We start from the raw sequence: 16,083 nt of genomic DNA, 5'->3' as shown, positions 1-16,083 counted from the left end.
AGACACCACTCAGCCCTAGAGTAGAGAGGGCTCTGCTTCTGACTTGTGCTGGAAACTGGACCTAAATGATGGACAATAACTTTTTTCTTTTCTTTATCCACTGTCATGTGTGTAGAATAATTTTCACCACCAACTAAGATATTTAAAAGCTGTATAAATAAAAGAAAAATATGCACACACCCTACTGACAGAAATAAAAACCTGGAGCTGGTTTGCTTCCGTATCATTGAATGTGTACTTGTCTAATACATGCTGTTCTTTGCTGGCAGAGGAAATGAAGCCCTGTACTTTGTCCCTCCCGGCCGCATGATGACGTTGTCCTGCTGACACTACGGATGTGGCCCTCATTGCTGGAATCTATTTTTAGATCCAGCCTCAAGGGCCAGACAGACAAACAGGGCACACTGTCACTCAGACCACCTGCCACAGTTAGGCAAGCAGCCAAGGCATGCTGGCTGTGCGAGACTGAAAAAAGAATAAGAGTACTGCAGTTGTGACCTTCATCAGAGGCTTCAACTTCCTGAGAATTTTGTTTAGGTTGATAGAAATATCTCAGTGTCCCTGGTGACCTCTGTATTGTTGGAGCTACGTGAAGGGGAGGAAAATAGAAGCACATATGTATCACTCATGGGCAGGACAGTATAGCTGCAGCCGAGGACAGTGGATATCATATCCTCACTATTGTTTCATGGAATGTAGGGATTTTAAAGGGGAATTCCACTAAATTCACACATAAAGGTCATTTTATTCATCACAAGGTAGTACTCGCCCTGTTGGAGTACTTGTACAATGTCTTATGTGCTGCTGAATTTAAAGCTGAGAATAAAATCAAGATGATGTTGTCAGGTCAAACTGAGGATGTGGAGTTTCAAGTTTGCATGAAAGTTCCCGACCAATACAAGATAATACATAAATGCACGAATACATGCATAGTGTGCACTAAATCTAATAATGGAAACACTCTAAGAAGACCAATTCTGAGCTAATCTAGTCTCAGTTACTGTAGATAGTCCTGTCCTTGCACACTCTGTTTCAGGAGCCAGTGGTTAACTAACAGGGTTGATAGTTTTAACCCCTGCCCACCCTGCTCTTGAGCAAGACGTTGATCCTTAAAGTGTAAACATTTGCAATGCTAGATATTTCAAAGCACTTTATCCTGCTAGAGTAGACTGTGTACTGTCAGACTGGCTGTAGGCTGAGTATACAAAAGCCAAAAAAAAAAAAAGAGTCTGGTTCCACAACTATGCAGTCTATTTCAATTCAGTAAAAATCTACATAAGGGACACTAGGCAACTTTTAAGAAGAATAGGGTATAAAGACTGAATTATCACATATACATATAAAAAAAACCAGTTCTTTAAAGGCCCTAGTTTCTTCAGCTATAGGACCATCATTGGGTAGAGAAGCCTTTAAAGCACTCTTGAGAATATTCTATGACTACTCTCAGCAGGACCTTTTGAAATGTAATATTGACACCTTTAGGAAGAATGAAGAAGCAGGCAGAGGTTCTGGAGCTCTAGTACATCTTTTCCACTGATGCAGTGCCAGTGGCTAAAATAGAACTCTTTACACTCTTTAAAGACCATACTGCTACAAAAAAGCACCACATGCTGGTCTTAAATTTGTACCCCAAAGATCAGTGGCTATCAGAAGAAATTCATGGGTAATTGCTGATCCACTGTGCTAAGATTTCCTTTCCCATTGGAGTCACCGCAGCTTCCATGACAGTGTTTGATTCATAAAACTCTAAAACAAGGTTGGGTCTCCAAAGGTGCCAAGGAAGAAATGTATACAGGCACCGGGTTCTTGGAAAATATCTGTTATAGTCTGGTCATATGACTAGGATGACTGTATCACAGAGATGCTGTCCTAAGATGTTTTGGACTCATATATAGTTCCCCGATTTTCAGCCACCACACCATGTTTGGGGTTAGGAAAAACCTGTTCAAGTGCTGGCACAAAACCCTTTGAAGTAGAAAAGCCTCTATAGGATGTATAAATATTCCTTCTATAGTGCATGCAGGTCTAGAACAACCTAACCCATTAGAGCTATGTTCAAAATTATCTCTACAATATTTACCAAATGGTGCAATGCATTTATTTTCAATTGTTGGCACCTGATAGAGGCCAAAATGGCCACTTTGACATGTTTTGTCCGGATGGGCTTTAGTTTCTTATATTTTCCTCCTTTTTTGGTACCCTTTTGCTCTCAGTCTCAGGTGGAGTTGCTGGACTGACATTAAGTCTCAGGTTTTCCTGTCTGGACAGTTCTTCCCACGCCTATTCCTAATGGTGTAATTAATTATTTTTTTGTTGATGGGTGGTGATTGTCCTTGCTGTGGTTGTCTGTAATCTCCTGTGCCTGTGTAACGCTCTTTCTCTGTGAAAAAGAGAAACCTGCTGCCTCCAAGTCACACATGCCTGAAGACTGTGAGCACCATCAGCCGCTTTTCTCAGCTCTGGCATGCCAGTGCATTTACCCTCAAAGAACTAACCTCCTCTCCACCTGCTTGCCAGCTCTCCACCCATCCCCTCTCAGCAACTAGCTGACCAAGTACACCTCCTGAGTTCTGAGTAAGACACTTGAAAACTCTCAATCTTACCACTATCCGTCTTGCTGCACTTCAATAAACATCTAAACCTGCCAACATCTGCTCTTTGTTGGTTGTTCAAACCAACTTAAGACACAGTAACAGGTGAGAATTCATATTTTATTACAGAATGAGCATGGACATTAAAGGGAGTGGTAAAACAAATATACAGAGAGCTCATAAGACACATCTATCTGCACAGCTGAGGCTATTAGATCATTTCTGCCTTACTCTGGTATGTATACACCACAGATCTGCAGAGAAAGACTTGAAGTCAAAACAGCAACCTGCAATACTGCAAGACTGACCTGACAATACGGACTGGGAAATGTTTGCAGGTGAGACTGATCTGGAAGACTATGCCAGTTCAGTTCTGGGATGCACATACTTTTGCATTAAAAAAAAAAGGACAATAAAGCTGTACAGCAAAGTAGGAATGCGGCCTTCAGGTCAGGGTACAGAGGAGCCTACAGCACAGCCATATTTACTTCCTCCTCTCCATCTGCTTTCATGCATTCACTCATTTAGGGATCTTAGAATTCAGCCTACAAGAAGTGTAGCTCCTTGATCTTCCCAGTCGTTCATCTGACACCAAGAAATACCAAGCAGGATGCAAACAGGCAGACAACTGCTCCGATTTGACTGTATATCATTTTATTTTGCGTTCTCAACATTGTCACAGTACTAGTTTTACATCAATGGGTATTTTTCTACTTAGAAACAGAATGCATAATAAAATAAGAGCACTCCTCTCTTCCCTTTGACTTCAGAAGTCTGGCTGTGAGTGTGAGAAAACAGAAGCATCTCAGGAAAGACGACAGAAGCGGTGTTAACCGTGTAACAATTGGCTGTTCATCTCTAGATCCTATGATAATTCAGTCCTGTCGGAGGCAGAGAGAAGCAGTTTGATTATGTAAAGATCACAAGGAAGCAGGAATGCACCTTCAATGTAACTGTAGACACTGAATAGTAATAATAAGAATAATTAATAACAATAATTTACAGACTATTTACATATGTTACTCATTCTTTATTACCAACTTGCCATTAAAATATTTCCTCCATGTCCAGCCCTCTTTACTTTTACTTCAAGTTACATTAGATTTCATATTTACACTCAGCAGTACGCTGCCAGGTCTTTATACTCTACAGTGGAAATATGGGTGAAATGCATGCCGGAGGAGAATGATGCACAAATGAAAAGACACACTAGCAGTCCAAAACTCATCTAGATGTAAACAAGCACAAGTCAGAGAAGTCACAGCTATGCTGGAAGGTTAAGTTCTAGTCAAGCACGCCGCTTGACAGAGCAACAGTTGAAAAAACAAAAACAAACAAAACCAAAAAAGGAGAGCAGAAGAAAGAAACAGTAGGCATCAATGGCATGCAACAAAGCACCTCACATGGAATCTGGACAGGTTTCACAATAGATCAGTGCTCTGAAGGAACTGGAAGGTTGTAGCGTAATAAAAGTAACTCGGGCTCCTTTCTTGGTGTCTGCCTGTACCATTACTCTCTAACAGCCTGTTAGTGTTCGAACCCTGGACTGAAGACACACTTTGTGATTGGTCGTGTACAGCATTGGGGTTTAAATATAGCCCCAGTAGATTTCACGTTAAACTGATTTCAACAATGCAATATTGGCACTTTCCTGACTCTGTAGCACAGAAACTGCAGCCAACTATAAGGTGTGAAAGTTACAGGAGCCTACAGTGCACGGACACAACAAAATCTATTTTAAAGGTACTTTTTGTAAACACACACTGCAAATTGTACACATGCGTTAATAAAACTTTCACCACCAGGAGGCAGTGGTTTTCTCAGCAGGTGTGTTGAAATGTTTTCGGCGGTGTCGTTCTTTTCATTTTTTATGTTTTTTAACGTGTTGCCTTTTGCAGGCCACCATTGCAAATAGGAATGTTTTCCTAATGATTTACCTGATTTACAAGTTATAATGTTACATTTATTTCAGCACCATCTTGTGGAACAAATGTGCATTGCATGAAAGTACGGTTGGGTCCTATTTTAACTTAACCCTGTAATGCCAAGTATATCATAATTGATACATGAATTTTTTAGACCCTTACATTATCAATGTGATTTCTTTTTTCCTGAAAAACCTGAATAAACTGCACAATAAACTTTTAAGAAATAAATTGCACAAAAATGCCGGTTGTAGCAATAAATTAAAACTCATATAATCCAAATTGCCACTAGGTGTGAATGTGTGAGTGAATGTGAGTGCGAATGGTTGTCTGTCCCTGTGTGTTAGCCCTGCGACAGACTGGCGACCTGTCCAGGGTGTACCCCGCCTCTCGCCCTATGACAGCTGGGATAGGCTCCAGCGCCCCCCGCGACCCTGAAAAGGATAAGCGGAAGTGAATGGATGGATGGATGGATATGCAAATTGATATTTCACTTCTTTTTTGTAAAAAATTAAAAGTAAGGTTGAATAAACACTCTCAAAAAGAGTGTTCTGAGAGTGTGAATTTCCTGGCAGTTATTTCTTGGTTCAGGCTTTTCAGGGTTAATACCATACAGAGATGATGTCCATGAAGTCATAGTATTTTTTTTCCACATTATTTGATGGCTTCAGTTCATTTCAGAAGGTTTTTAACCATCAATTTTAAATACGTACCTTTAAATAATATTGTTCTTTTTCTAAAAAAAAGGATAAAGAATCTAATTAGTTTTTTTTTAACATTATTAAATGCTTTACAAAATCAGTAATAAAACTTTAAGAAGCACAAGCTCTGGGTTGCCAGGTTGTAAGGTCTTGGCAAATCTACATCCTCACTCAACCTTTCCAGGAAATATTGAAGCAGTTCTCATAGTTTTTGCATCTTATTTGCTTAGAGTATCACCTCAATAAGAGGCAGGTTGTACTGTTTGATGTGAGAGTTAGCACATGTAGAGGGGAAACTGTGCCAAGTGTGGAACCTGCTTTGTAAATCCACAAATATCACTTGAAACTGCCCTATGGACTTGTACACAAACTCTAAACTCTGCTTGCACACGTGGGAGGTTTTACTTGTTTATATATGCTTTTCAAACCAGAGTGGAACCATATAAAATTGCTTATTAAACCTACTAATGTTTGGAAACTCAACAGAGTACCTTTAGCCTGTGGAAAAGCTTTGAAAATTACATTTGAAAATCTATATACTGATAACATTGTGTAGCCAATCAGAAACTAAATGGCTTAAAAAGAAGGGGAACAGAGCTGTAACTGCTTGTTTCAGACAGCAGATGAACTGAGTATGTAAACATGGATTATTCTGAACAGTGAAAAGCATGCAAAGTGTCAAGAGGAGAAATATTTTACTGCTATTATTTGCTGCTATTTCTATAATCATCATTACCATTTCATTATTAATAGTGATGTTGCATCCAGATGCATTCAGATGTTCAAATATATTGGTATTATATTAGTCTTTATTACAGGTCCAAGAAGAACCACTTTAAACTGTTGAGTTGAATTTATAATCTTAAATGTTTATATGCAGACTGCATGGTGAAAGAAAAGGCCCCCACGTAGAGTAACTCTGTGCCAAAATGAGACAGGAAACACTTCTGCAAGGCATGCTTCTGCAGAAGTGAAACCGAAAGCAGAGTCTCAGTGCAATAATTCTGAGGAGCAGTTTCGATGATGCTATTGTCTTTTATGCATTTATCTTTGATTAAGCTTTGATTATGCTTTAAGTAGTTGTATTAGATTGAAACATTCGTTTTATATATATATATCAGTCAAGATTATTACACACATACACACACATAGTTTCAGTTGTGGCCTTCTGTCTGGTGGAAAGGTTACGAGGTTTAGCCGATGAAGTGAAGGGTGAAACAAAGGGCAGCAGAAGCTGACACACATACACATACATATAAGTAGACTCATTTAGTAGGTAAGAAGTTAAGATGTGTTTTGCTATAACTGCAAAGTTGGGGTGCGTACGTGTTAGTCTGTTCCAGGAAGTACACCAGATGTCCCAGAGATAAGTGACAGCGAAGACGAGCTGAGGGGAAGCACCGAGCCGAAGACGATGTTCTCTGGACTGTGTCAAGGGTTGACAGAACTTTTGTGGTTTTGGATTGACGTATGCTGTATTGTGTCTGAGAGGGGGGGGAGCAGTATCACCCCCAACCCTATAAAGCCTTTGTTTGACTATTGTACGATAGTTCGACGCTGAAATCTGCACAGCGTTCGGACTCCGCACGTGTGTACATTAAAATGTCGTCTAATTGCACCCGGCTGGATCTGTGGTTATTTTTGGATTCCCCTCAATATTTGAACCTTAACAAAAGCTACTCCAATAAAAGCAGAGAGCTAAAAAATAGTGTAACAAATACCATTTATAATAATCGGTCAGCTGCAGACTATGGATTCCTGGAAAAAAAACTACTTTTGGCTGCTCTTTGCCAAAGCAGGTAGCGCCTCATGTTTGATGCCCGTCCTTACATAAACACCAAAAGAATCTGTGTCTCTTCTCTGGATTGAATTGGGGACGTTTGGCTTGTTAGGTGAATGTGTAAACTACTAGACTGTTAGAGAGAAACCTTAAAAACGTCTAATTTATCGTATGTCATAAAATGTGTAATTTCCTGTATAACTGGGTTAACATTAGGCCAGAAGAGACTTTCCAGAACTTGGCAACCCAAAAGTTGTCTTATAATGAATATAAAGAGCATTTCTAAGCGTATTAATCAATCAAATGTTATGAAGCAAGTATAAAGCGTGGCTTTATTTGAGGGCATATATATTTAAGAATACTGATCTACTGGACACCACTTGAAAATGGTAACGTGTGTGCCGCTGACAGACATAGAGAAAATGTGAAGATAAAAGTTTCCTTTTTATCACTCTGATTTTCAAATGACAGAATCCACAGAGCTTCCCCGTTACAGCTTTGATCAGGTCCTGCTTTAACTACAGTTGAACACTAACGATCCAGTTTAACTACTGTACTGCATGTGGATCGGGTTAAAATACAGATTTGGTTACTTATCGTCTGGAGTGACATGAACACATCGCTGACTTCGGTTAGCTGTATTTGAAGAAGTCAAAACTATTCTACCATTTTTTTTTTTTAAACAACTGTCAACTGTAACACTGATATAGTTTGGGAGTACACAGTTTGAAAATAGCCTCAAGATATAACGTTACATGCAGTTCTTTTCTGTGACACTCTGTATCAGTGTGAACGGTCCAGTCCCTCCAAATCCATGTGGATACTTGCACTTCACTGAAACACTGAGAAAGAAATGCCAGAGGACGCCAGAGGGAGAAAGTAAAGGGCGAAACTAACAGAACGACCAACAGATTGAACTTGTTCTTAGACAAAAACAAACAACAACAACAAAAAAAAACAGTAAATACATATTGCACTAGTTTAAAAAATGCATCTCACAGTCTTTAAGCAGATACAGACTAACTCCTGCCATTGATATCAGCTATGTAGAATGCACGCTGCATCTGTCGTTTTCAGAAACAGAAAATATGCTCCAGGACAGCAGCCCCCCTGCCTCCGCTCCACACACACACCACAGATACTGTGCACGGGATGACCGGGAGGTAGAACCAGCCATCCCATAATATGTCAGAAAGATGATTGATATAAAACCGCTCTCCGTAATGAGTCAAGCATAAGGGCGCTGTCACCATCACAGAATGATAATTATTGATTTTTGCTCCGTGGCATCCATCCGAGGGAAAAAACCTCAAAACAAAACACTCAGTTACGGCACGTTCGCCGCTCCAACAGACACATGGGGAAACCGAAGAGGGAGAGGGCACGCTCAGCCAGCTGAGAGCTTCCACAGTGGGACATGTTTTCCTGCTGCACAGTTTCTCCCTCAGTTTCCACATGAAAAACATCCAGCGTCCTCCTCCTCCTCCTGCAGGACAGACTTGCAGAGTCCCACCAGGCTGCAGGACAGCCTTTATATATTCGTATTGTTCATTGGATTCTAAAAAAATAGTTAAAAAAATAAAAGGAGGGCAGGCAAGCAGCGAGTGCCGCTGGTTTCCTTTGCTTTCCAGAGCAGGAGAGAGAGAGCTCCACCCCGGAGACACGTGCAGTGAATGAGACTGTAGGCAGGCTGGAGTGCAGCAGCCCTCAACAATCTAACTTCTAGCTCAAAGGCAACCATTCACAGCAGTACTCTTGCGTCCGACTGCCTAACTAAGAAAAGCTTTGATTGGTTTCTTAACAGTGAAACTACGCCACCTATGTGCAAGTATAATACTGACAGTTTTCATCGATGCTGTTTGTTCTGTAGTAATAACTATAATAATAACATTTGATATTATTATTTTACAAAATACTATGCACAATATACATAAAGCAATCTGTGTGACTAAATTAGTAAATGCTTTAATAATTGGCACATTTATCACTGCTAACAGAGATATCACAGTGCACTGTGAGCTACTGCTACATTAAATACTCGCACAGCCACGGCTGAGGCTGAGCTGTCGTCTTCGTGTCTGTTCAGCCAAACCGTCCTGACAACGTTTAAAGTTACTGTGTGAAGATTAACATGTACTTCTTGTGTAAAATACTAGTAAGCGAGTTCCCGTAGTTTACTGAGAAACAAACAGTAGTTGTGGTCTTTGTGCATGCTCTTGTCTGTTGCTCCTGAAGCGGGTAGACATGTCTTATGTCCTGAAACGAAATGACAGAAACGGCTCTAAAAGAAAGGGAAAAAAAATCTGAAGGAGGCACAACGGGATCTCGTCTGGCTTCATAGCCCCAGACCGGCGATGCACAGTGCCACCGTCGCGTCAGCCCAGGAGGAAAAAGTTCAGCTGCAGGGTCCAGAGAGGACGCCCTGCCCCTCACACCACTGTGCTGATGCCGCTGTGCTTGGGCTTGGTGCTGCTGGGTCCCTGGGAGGATGGTGGCGGCGCGCTGTGGTGGTGGGGAGGGCCGTGAGTGGGGTGGGTGGAGGAGTGCGGTGGGTGGCTCCCGTGCCCATGGGGCCCGTGAGGATGAGCCGGGTACGGCTGCTGCTGGCTGTGAGACGGGGGAGGGTGGTACTGGTGCGGTGGGTGCTGCAAGTGGGCCGGCGGGTGGTAGTGGTGATGGTGGTGATAAGGGGGTGGGTTCTGGGTCATGTGGCAGAACTGGGCGTGATGCGGGTGCATGGGCACTGGTCCTTCCGTCTCCACGCGGGCTGTGTGGTGCAGGTTGGCTGGGTGCGGGGTGTGGGAGATGAGAGTAGGGTGCAGCTGGGGCTGAGGGGTGGGGCTGGGCGACTTCACACGCCTGGTGCCGAACAACGATCCAAGCAACGAGGAAGAGTTGGGCAGGGACTGGGCACTGTGACGGGATGGGCAGTCTCGGGTGGAGGGGGCTCTCCGCCGCATGTGAGGACTGCTAATGATGGACCCCTGCAAGAGAGAAGGCTGTCAGATCACACAGACAATCACGAGATCCACAGCAGACAAACGCACACCTGCACTTTCGTATGCTCTGCAGCGTGCACAGCCTCGCTCAATTCTTTTCACAGCGGCACCGACCGCATGACCAGCTACAGCTGATCTCAAATCTCCCATGATTGCTTGTGCTGCCTTGTGGAAAAGCATCTCCATTTCCTTTTCTGGTTCACTGCCTTTGTTTGTCTATCCATGCTAACATCTCACGCTCCACTCTCCCTAAATGGTCTGGAGGCTCAGCTTGCCGAGCCTGTCAGAACCTGCAGTGTCTGCGCTGTCATGAGTAGACACACAGCTTGTACGTCTTCAGCTCTGAGAGCAGATGCTTTTGTGAGTTTTCATCACTCCAACCTCTGGTTTCTGAGCTCTCTAAATTCATGTAAAATCACTTATAGATCTGTGGACAACAATCTGACACTGCAGACCTGAATAAGGTATTTTGCCATTTGCATGCAGCTCATACTTTTAGATTTACTGTCTTTAACTTAAACCAGAAATTTCCCCCGAGCCTGGTGAAGAAGTAATTTGTTCATTTTCTTTACATTTACATTTACATAGCACAAAACACACAATAAACAATAAATATAACATAGGATAAATACAACACAGTCTAGCCAAAATGAATAAAGCCATGCATAAAGTGCACAATGAACTAATAATAGATGATATGCAAAATCCAAAAAATCCAGCCTATTTAATTATGATGTACACGTGTGTTTTTATACATGAATACTGCTAAATTAACAGAGTTACATAATATTCAGAATGATTTGCGATGGTGTCTGCGTGCTTTGAAGGTAGTGCATTTTATTTAAGAGACAAGGAAACGGTAGTTGTGAACTGTTTTTAAAAGTTAAACACCTTGAGCTGGAACTAACTGACTTGTGATGTTGGTTTATAGTGCTGAAGGATTTGAAATCAATCTATTTATATGGTGTCAAATCACAACAACAGTCACCTCAAAGTACTATATAATGTAGGGTAAAGACTGCAATAATACAGAGAAAACTCCAATAATCAGATGAGCCCCTATGAGGAAGCCCTTGGCGACAATGGGAAGGAAAAACTCCCTTTTAACAGGAAGAAACCTCCAGCAGACACAGCTTGGGGGAGAAGGGACGGAGTAAACTAAAAGTAAATGTGTTTTAAAGCCTTTAATATTTCCTTGTTCTGTTCTACAACATAAAATACATTTAAAAAATGGTAACATTTTTGGACCAAACAGATTATGCTTCAGTCCCAGTGATTCTGAATCTAGTCTGAAGTTTTTCAGAGATGGAGAAATAGTAAGTTGTGCTATCTCTTCATGGGACTTGTGTATAATCAGGGGTGCACATAAGTGGTCCGCAGGTGCGCATTCGCTGTCAAAATAAAAGGCGCACCAGATAAGAAGTTGCAACGCGCATTCGCGTACATAAGATTTTCTGGAGGAGGACAGACATTTGTTTAGAACTCTTAAAGATGTCGAAGAAGCAAACTCCTTTAAGCAATTACTTTGGTGTTCCTCCACCTCCAAAGAAATGTCAGAAGGAGTCCGAACCGCAAAAGAAGCGCGTATTCTCGGAAAAGTGGTTGCAGGAGGTGAGCTGGCTTCAAATAAATGATGAACGCACAGAGATGTGGTGCAGAATATGCCGAGAAAATCCCACTCTAGCGGACAAAAACAGTGCCTTTTATATGTACGCAAACGCACGTTGAAACTTCTTATCTGGTGCGAGTCTTTTATTTTGACAGCGAATGTGCAACTGCGGACCACTTATGTGCACCCCTGTGTATAATAATAAAAATAGTCTGACAATAGTTAGATTAGTTCGATTTAAGCTAGCATTGAAGTTAACTAAAAAAGTATGCTAGTCTCAAATCATTAAATCAAATTAACTCTGTCAGCCATATATAAAACAGAGCAGGTTATGTTCTCATTACTTTATAATTTACACTATCATTTGTTTATTTTTGAATTACTCATCTGAATCTGCTAACATAAGTTATCAATACAAACAATAGGGTAAAGGCTTCCATATTATCCTGTAATACAAAGATAATGCAGAACACTTAGTAACTGGAGCACAAACTGGAGAAAGTTCAGAACAGTCCCAGTCTGAGAAGGTAGAACATGTCATACTCTATGTTGGATAAGTGCAACAGTGAAAAAGGAACGGACAGGACTTCCTTGTTGATGTCAGAGGTCTGTAAAAGAAACTTCAAACTGTGTCAGCATGCAGTAGAACTGTCAGGTTCATCCTGAGTGATCAAAAAAGGACAACATTCGGGTAATGGCTAAAAACTGTTACCCCCTACAAAAGGCAAGATAACTCAAACGTAAGAGCCTATCATCAACGGAGCTGTCAGGTCTTTATTAGTCGTGCCATGCTGTGTACGTGAAGGGTTAACATGCTAGATGCAACATCATTCCCGTTCTACTCAAAACATGCACAGCAGCCAATATGCTCACGACTAAAACACAGACACTCAAAAAAAGAGAGAAAAACACTACAAAGAAACAATGAAACAGAAACTTGTGATCATAGTGAGCAACGTAAAGTCGGAGGACAGCTCGGCATCAGTTGATCCAAACTTACTTCCATATTGCTGTCTAGTGATCCTGCACTGCTGCGTCTCCCACGCTTGCCTGCCCAGAACATGTAACATGACAGATAAGACATGCCTGGTTAAAATATGGAGGTGCACATATTTCTTCTGTCTGCGATGGCAGGATGCTAACACACTAAAGTGGTACACGGCTAGCTAGTGGCAGAATAGCGTGGCAGAGGGAGGCGAATAAGAACTAAAGGAAATGGAGAAGGAACAAGACACTGCTCCGAGACAAGGTCAGAGATAAATCTGTGCAGTCAACTTGAGTCACTGCTGGCAGGAAACCTTCCCATCAGCAAAAGAACTGATCTGACTGCAATAAAATGATGCTCATGTCCATTAAGATGAAAGACTCCCAAGGGAGAGTTGTAAAAAACATTGGGTGAAATCAAAGCATCAGGGGCTAAAATATGCAAATATAAGCAATATTCAATGTTTTAAACTCAATGTCATTAACTAAGGAATGTCAATGAATGTTACTGACTCAGGCTGATGGTCAAAATTCGCAAAGTAACCATGCCACCCACAAAACTGTGGCTCTCCTCATAACTGGTACTTGTAGATGTGTAGAGCTCCCCTTTAAAGATAGAGAAAGTTCCTCGAGAACATCTAGGCTTCCGAAATCCAGATCTGATCAGGCTTTTAAAGGCTCTCCCCTCATTCAAAAAGACACACTGATAAAAAACGACAGCTCACTTCAGTCTTCGAGGTTGCTTCCTCACTTTGAGGTCATTGAGTGTGCCTGTGCAGAGCCGCCTGTCTACACCCCGCCTGAATGGTAACATTAATTCCTCTTACTGCTAAGACTCTCAAATTGATCGCAGTGACCTACATAGCACTGCCTCCTCCCCCTTGTGATGCAGGATTATTAGTTGATAGCCTCCAGTAAATTATACGTAGGCCCATTAGCAAACACACCCATCTCTATCTCCTTGCTTCACTGGCTCAGACACTCTGTACCAGCAGGATGGCCGCCATGCCGTATTCCAAGTTTCTAAATCGATTAACATCCAGAAGGAGTAAACAGTGTCATGCCAGCATCTAGCACAAGTACACAATCTACTCAGCCTAGATGAGGGATGAGACAGCATGTTACTATGGCAACCCCTAACTTTACCTGCATCTGAGAGATCGCGTAGGGAGCTGCTGAGGGCGCTTCTCTTCAGACCTTCACCGATGGCATAGCTGTCGTCAAGGCTCGCTCGGCTCAGGTTTCCGTTTCCTGCATCCTTCTTTAACCCGGAGCTCTGGGACATGCTAGGCCTCACCACGCCCTTCTGTTTTTCCAGTTCAGCTGTGCAAGGAGAAAATACATATGTGCCATATACTCCTGGCTTCCACATATTTTATACTCATGCGAGACAGCTGTTGATATCGTCTATAAAAACATGGGAACAATTTACTCACATTCTATCCGGTACTTCTCCATCTCTTGGACTTCTGCAATAGATTCTCGCAAATCATCAGTGAACTTTTTGCGGTCCTGAGGATTGGGTGCATTGAAGTTGATGAGGACTTTGATATCAGCTCCAGGAATGGCTGAAGTCAGGCGAACGCCATTGGGATAGTCTAAAGAATGATGAAAATGACATTTCAGACATTATACTATTATACTATTGAAGTCTATGAGAGTTAGGACTGATGTTACCAGTAGGACATAATAGGATCCGAAACCAGCTGCGGGATATCAGAACTACCATCAGAAACAACAGATTTAGGATATTAAAGTATGTGTATGTGGAGTATGTGACTTTGAATTATATATATAATTCAAATATATAATTCTTTGCATTATATATATAATTCAAAGTTCAAAGTCTCCATGATGGCAAGCTTTTTGCTCTGAGGTTGGCTGTTATCCATCAAAAAGGAACTTTCCAATAGACTTTCCCATTGGGATTTCTGTTAAAGGAACCATGTTCTGACTTAAGTTTAAGTGCGAGAGTTTAACCTTCAAACAGTCCTTGTTTAGGAGGTTGTGTTGATGGAACATTTGGGATCTTTGACTTTGTTGATTGGTATTCTTGTATCTTCCCACTAGTGTCCATTAGCCATTTATAAGAACCTGCAACTGTAAACAGTTGCAGGTGGCAATTTTTTGAAAAGTCATGGAGCTACAGAGGAAGTCCCGAACTGTTTAGGAATTTTTTGCATATAAAGACATCAAACTGGATTTTCAAGCATGACTTTTGTTGGTGCTATATAAATAAAACCGAATCAAATGAAGTGAAATTTGACACAACAGCCTACAATGAGAAAGTCAACTTTAACCTTTGTAATAAAGATGCAGTTTAAAAGTAATAGTTTCTTAAAATGTCTGCTAACCAATTTGCGTTATGAGATCAGACCAAAAACAGGACTGAAGAAACTTGTGGTTCTCTAGTTCCCTAACATTAGTTCCTAGAACTAAGAGGTCTGGGGACTCTCAGTGGACACACATCTATAACACAGTGAGTGCTTCATGCAAATACCACTTACACTGATTCTCAAAGAGGAGGACTTGCATGCCATAAAGAGAGAAGGACTGTCGAAAGCTGTATGTCACAGAATTCTTTTTCTTCTGGAAGATTTTTGTAACCTGTAAGAAAAAGGAAAGCACACACTCTTTTTAAGACTCTTTCACTCTAAAACAGAGTTTGTTCTTTGTTTACTGAAAGTAACATCTGCCGTACCACTAGCAAGTCATTGAAAAGGAAGATCTCCCTTTGGTGCAGGCCCAACTTTTGAGGTTTGTTGGGGTCGGGCACTTCAAAAAGTCTGCAGTAACAGACCAGTCTCCGGTGGGGTAGGGATAGTACCTGCACAATACAATACAGTATAATTTCTTATTCTGTCTCTTGGTGCTTCACAGAGAGCTTTCAAACATGCTGCTTCAAACTTTATGACTCATACAGCCTTGAGGAATAATAGAAAAATCCCACTCAGCGCTAATATGAAAATAACTGAAAGGAAATACTTACACAGCCAAGACCATGATGTAAAGAGCCAATCTAAGGAGTAAGAAATCAAACAAGACACATTTCAGAGCTTGAGGGACACATGTAAGAAATGTATGCAATAACAATGAAAAGAAGTTTCAATCAATGTTTAAGACCAAATTGAAAACCAAAATAGTTTTATGGATGACAGAACCACACTGCAAGCATCCTTCACTTTCCTCTTTTCTGATTCCGTCCCCCATAATGGTCATGACATCATAAGGATCATTTCTCAGGTATCGAATCACAGAAGGAGTAGTTTTCAAATAAACGCCTTCAAGATCATTATGTTTATCTCATTTTTACAGAGCTTGTCAGCTGAGACTTTTTTGTGGTTGGTACTCAGGGCAAACAACATACTGCAGTAATTCACAATGGTATAGTGGCCCTGAAGAGTCACACAGTGAAGAAAGTTGGCCATGAATTAACCAGCACACTGTAGCAGCTCAGAGGTACACTGGGTAATTTAGTGTTAATGCTCCTGCTT

The 16,083-nt window shown here is 41.4% G+C and overlaps 1 protein-coding gene across 7 annotated transcripts in view; it reads right to left on the bottom strand.

Annotated features, from left to right (window-relative positions):
* Positions 1 to 6,499: 6,499 nt before the first annotated feature.
* The window catches only part of iqsec1b (IQ motif and Sec7 domain ArfGEF 1b), a 287,807-nt gene continuing 278,223 nt past the window's right edge, over positions 6,500 to 16,083 (bottom strand). For 6 of the 7 annotated variants that reach the window (XM_039612111.1, XM_039612112.1, XM_039612114.1 and 3 more), the window contains 7 exons: positions 15,579 to 15,608; positions 15,291 to 15,416; positions 15,097 to 15,196; positions 14,026 to 14,187; positions 13,736 to 13,912; positions 12,606 to 12,655; positions 6,500 to 9,981 (listed from right to left, as the gene is read on the bottom strand). In XM_039612111.1, the coding sequence (XP_039468045.1) occupies positions 9,427 to 9,981; positions 12,606 to 12,655; positions 13,736 to 13,912; positions 14,026 to 14,187; positions 15,097 to 15,196; positions 15,291 to 15,416; positions 15,579 to 15,608 (1,200 nt within the window). In that variant the 3' untranslated portion in view covers positions 6,500 to 9,426. The remainder of the gene's footprint in view (positions 9,982 to 12,605; positions 12,656 to 13,735; positions 13,913 to 14,025; positions 14,188 to 15,096; positions 15,197 to 15,290; positions 15,417 to 15,578; positions 15,609 to 16,083) is intronic. The other variant, XM_039612116.1, reaches the window with a different exon arrangement.

Source organism: Oreochromis aureus, linkage group 5 (assembly GCF_013358895.1).
Source record: "Oreochromis aureus strain Israel breed Guangdong linkage group 5, ZZ_aureus, whole genome shotgun sequence".
NCBI lineage: Eukaryota > Metazoa > Chordata > Actinopteri > Cichliformes > Cichlidae > Oreochromis > Oreochromis aureus.
The sequence above is the reverse complement of the archived record's forward strand: the minus strand, read 5'-3'. Positions and strand labels throughout refer to the sequence as shown.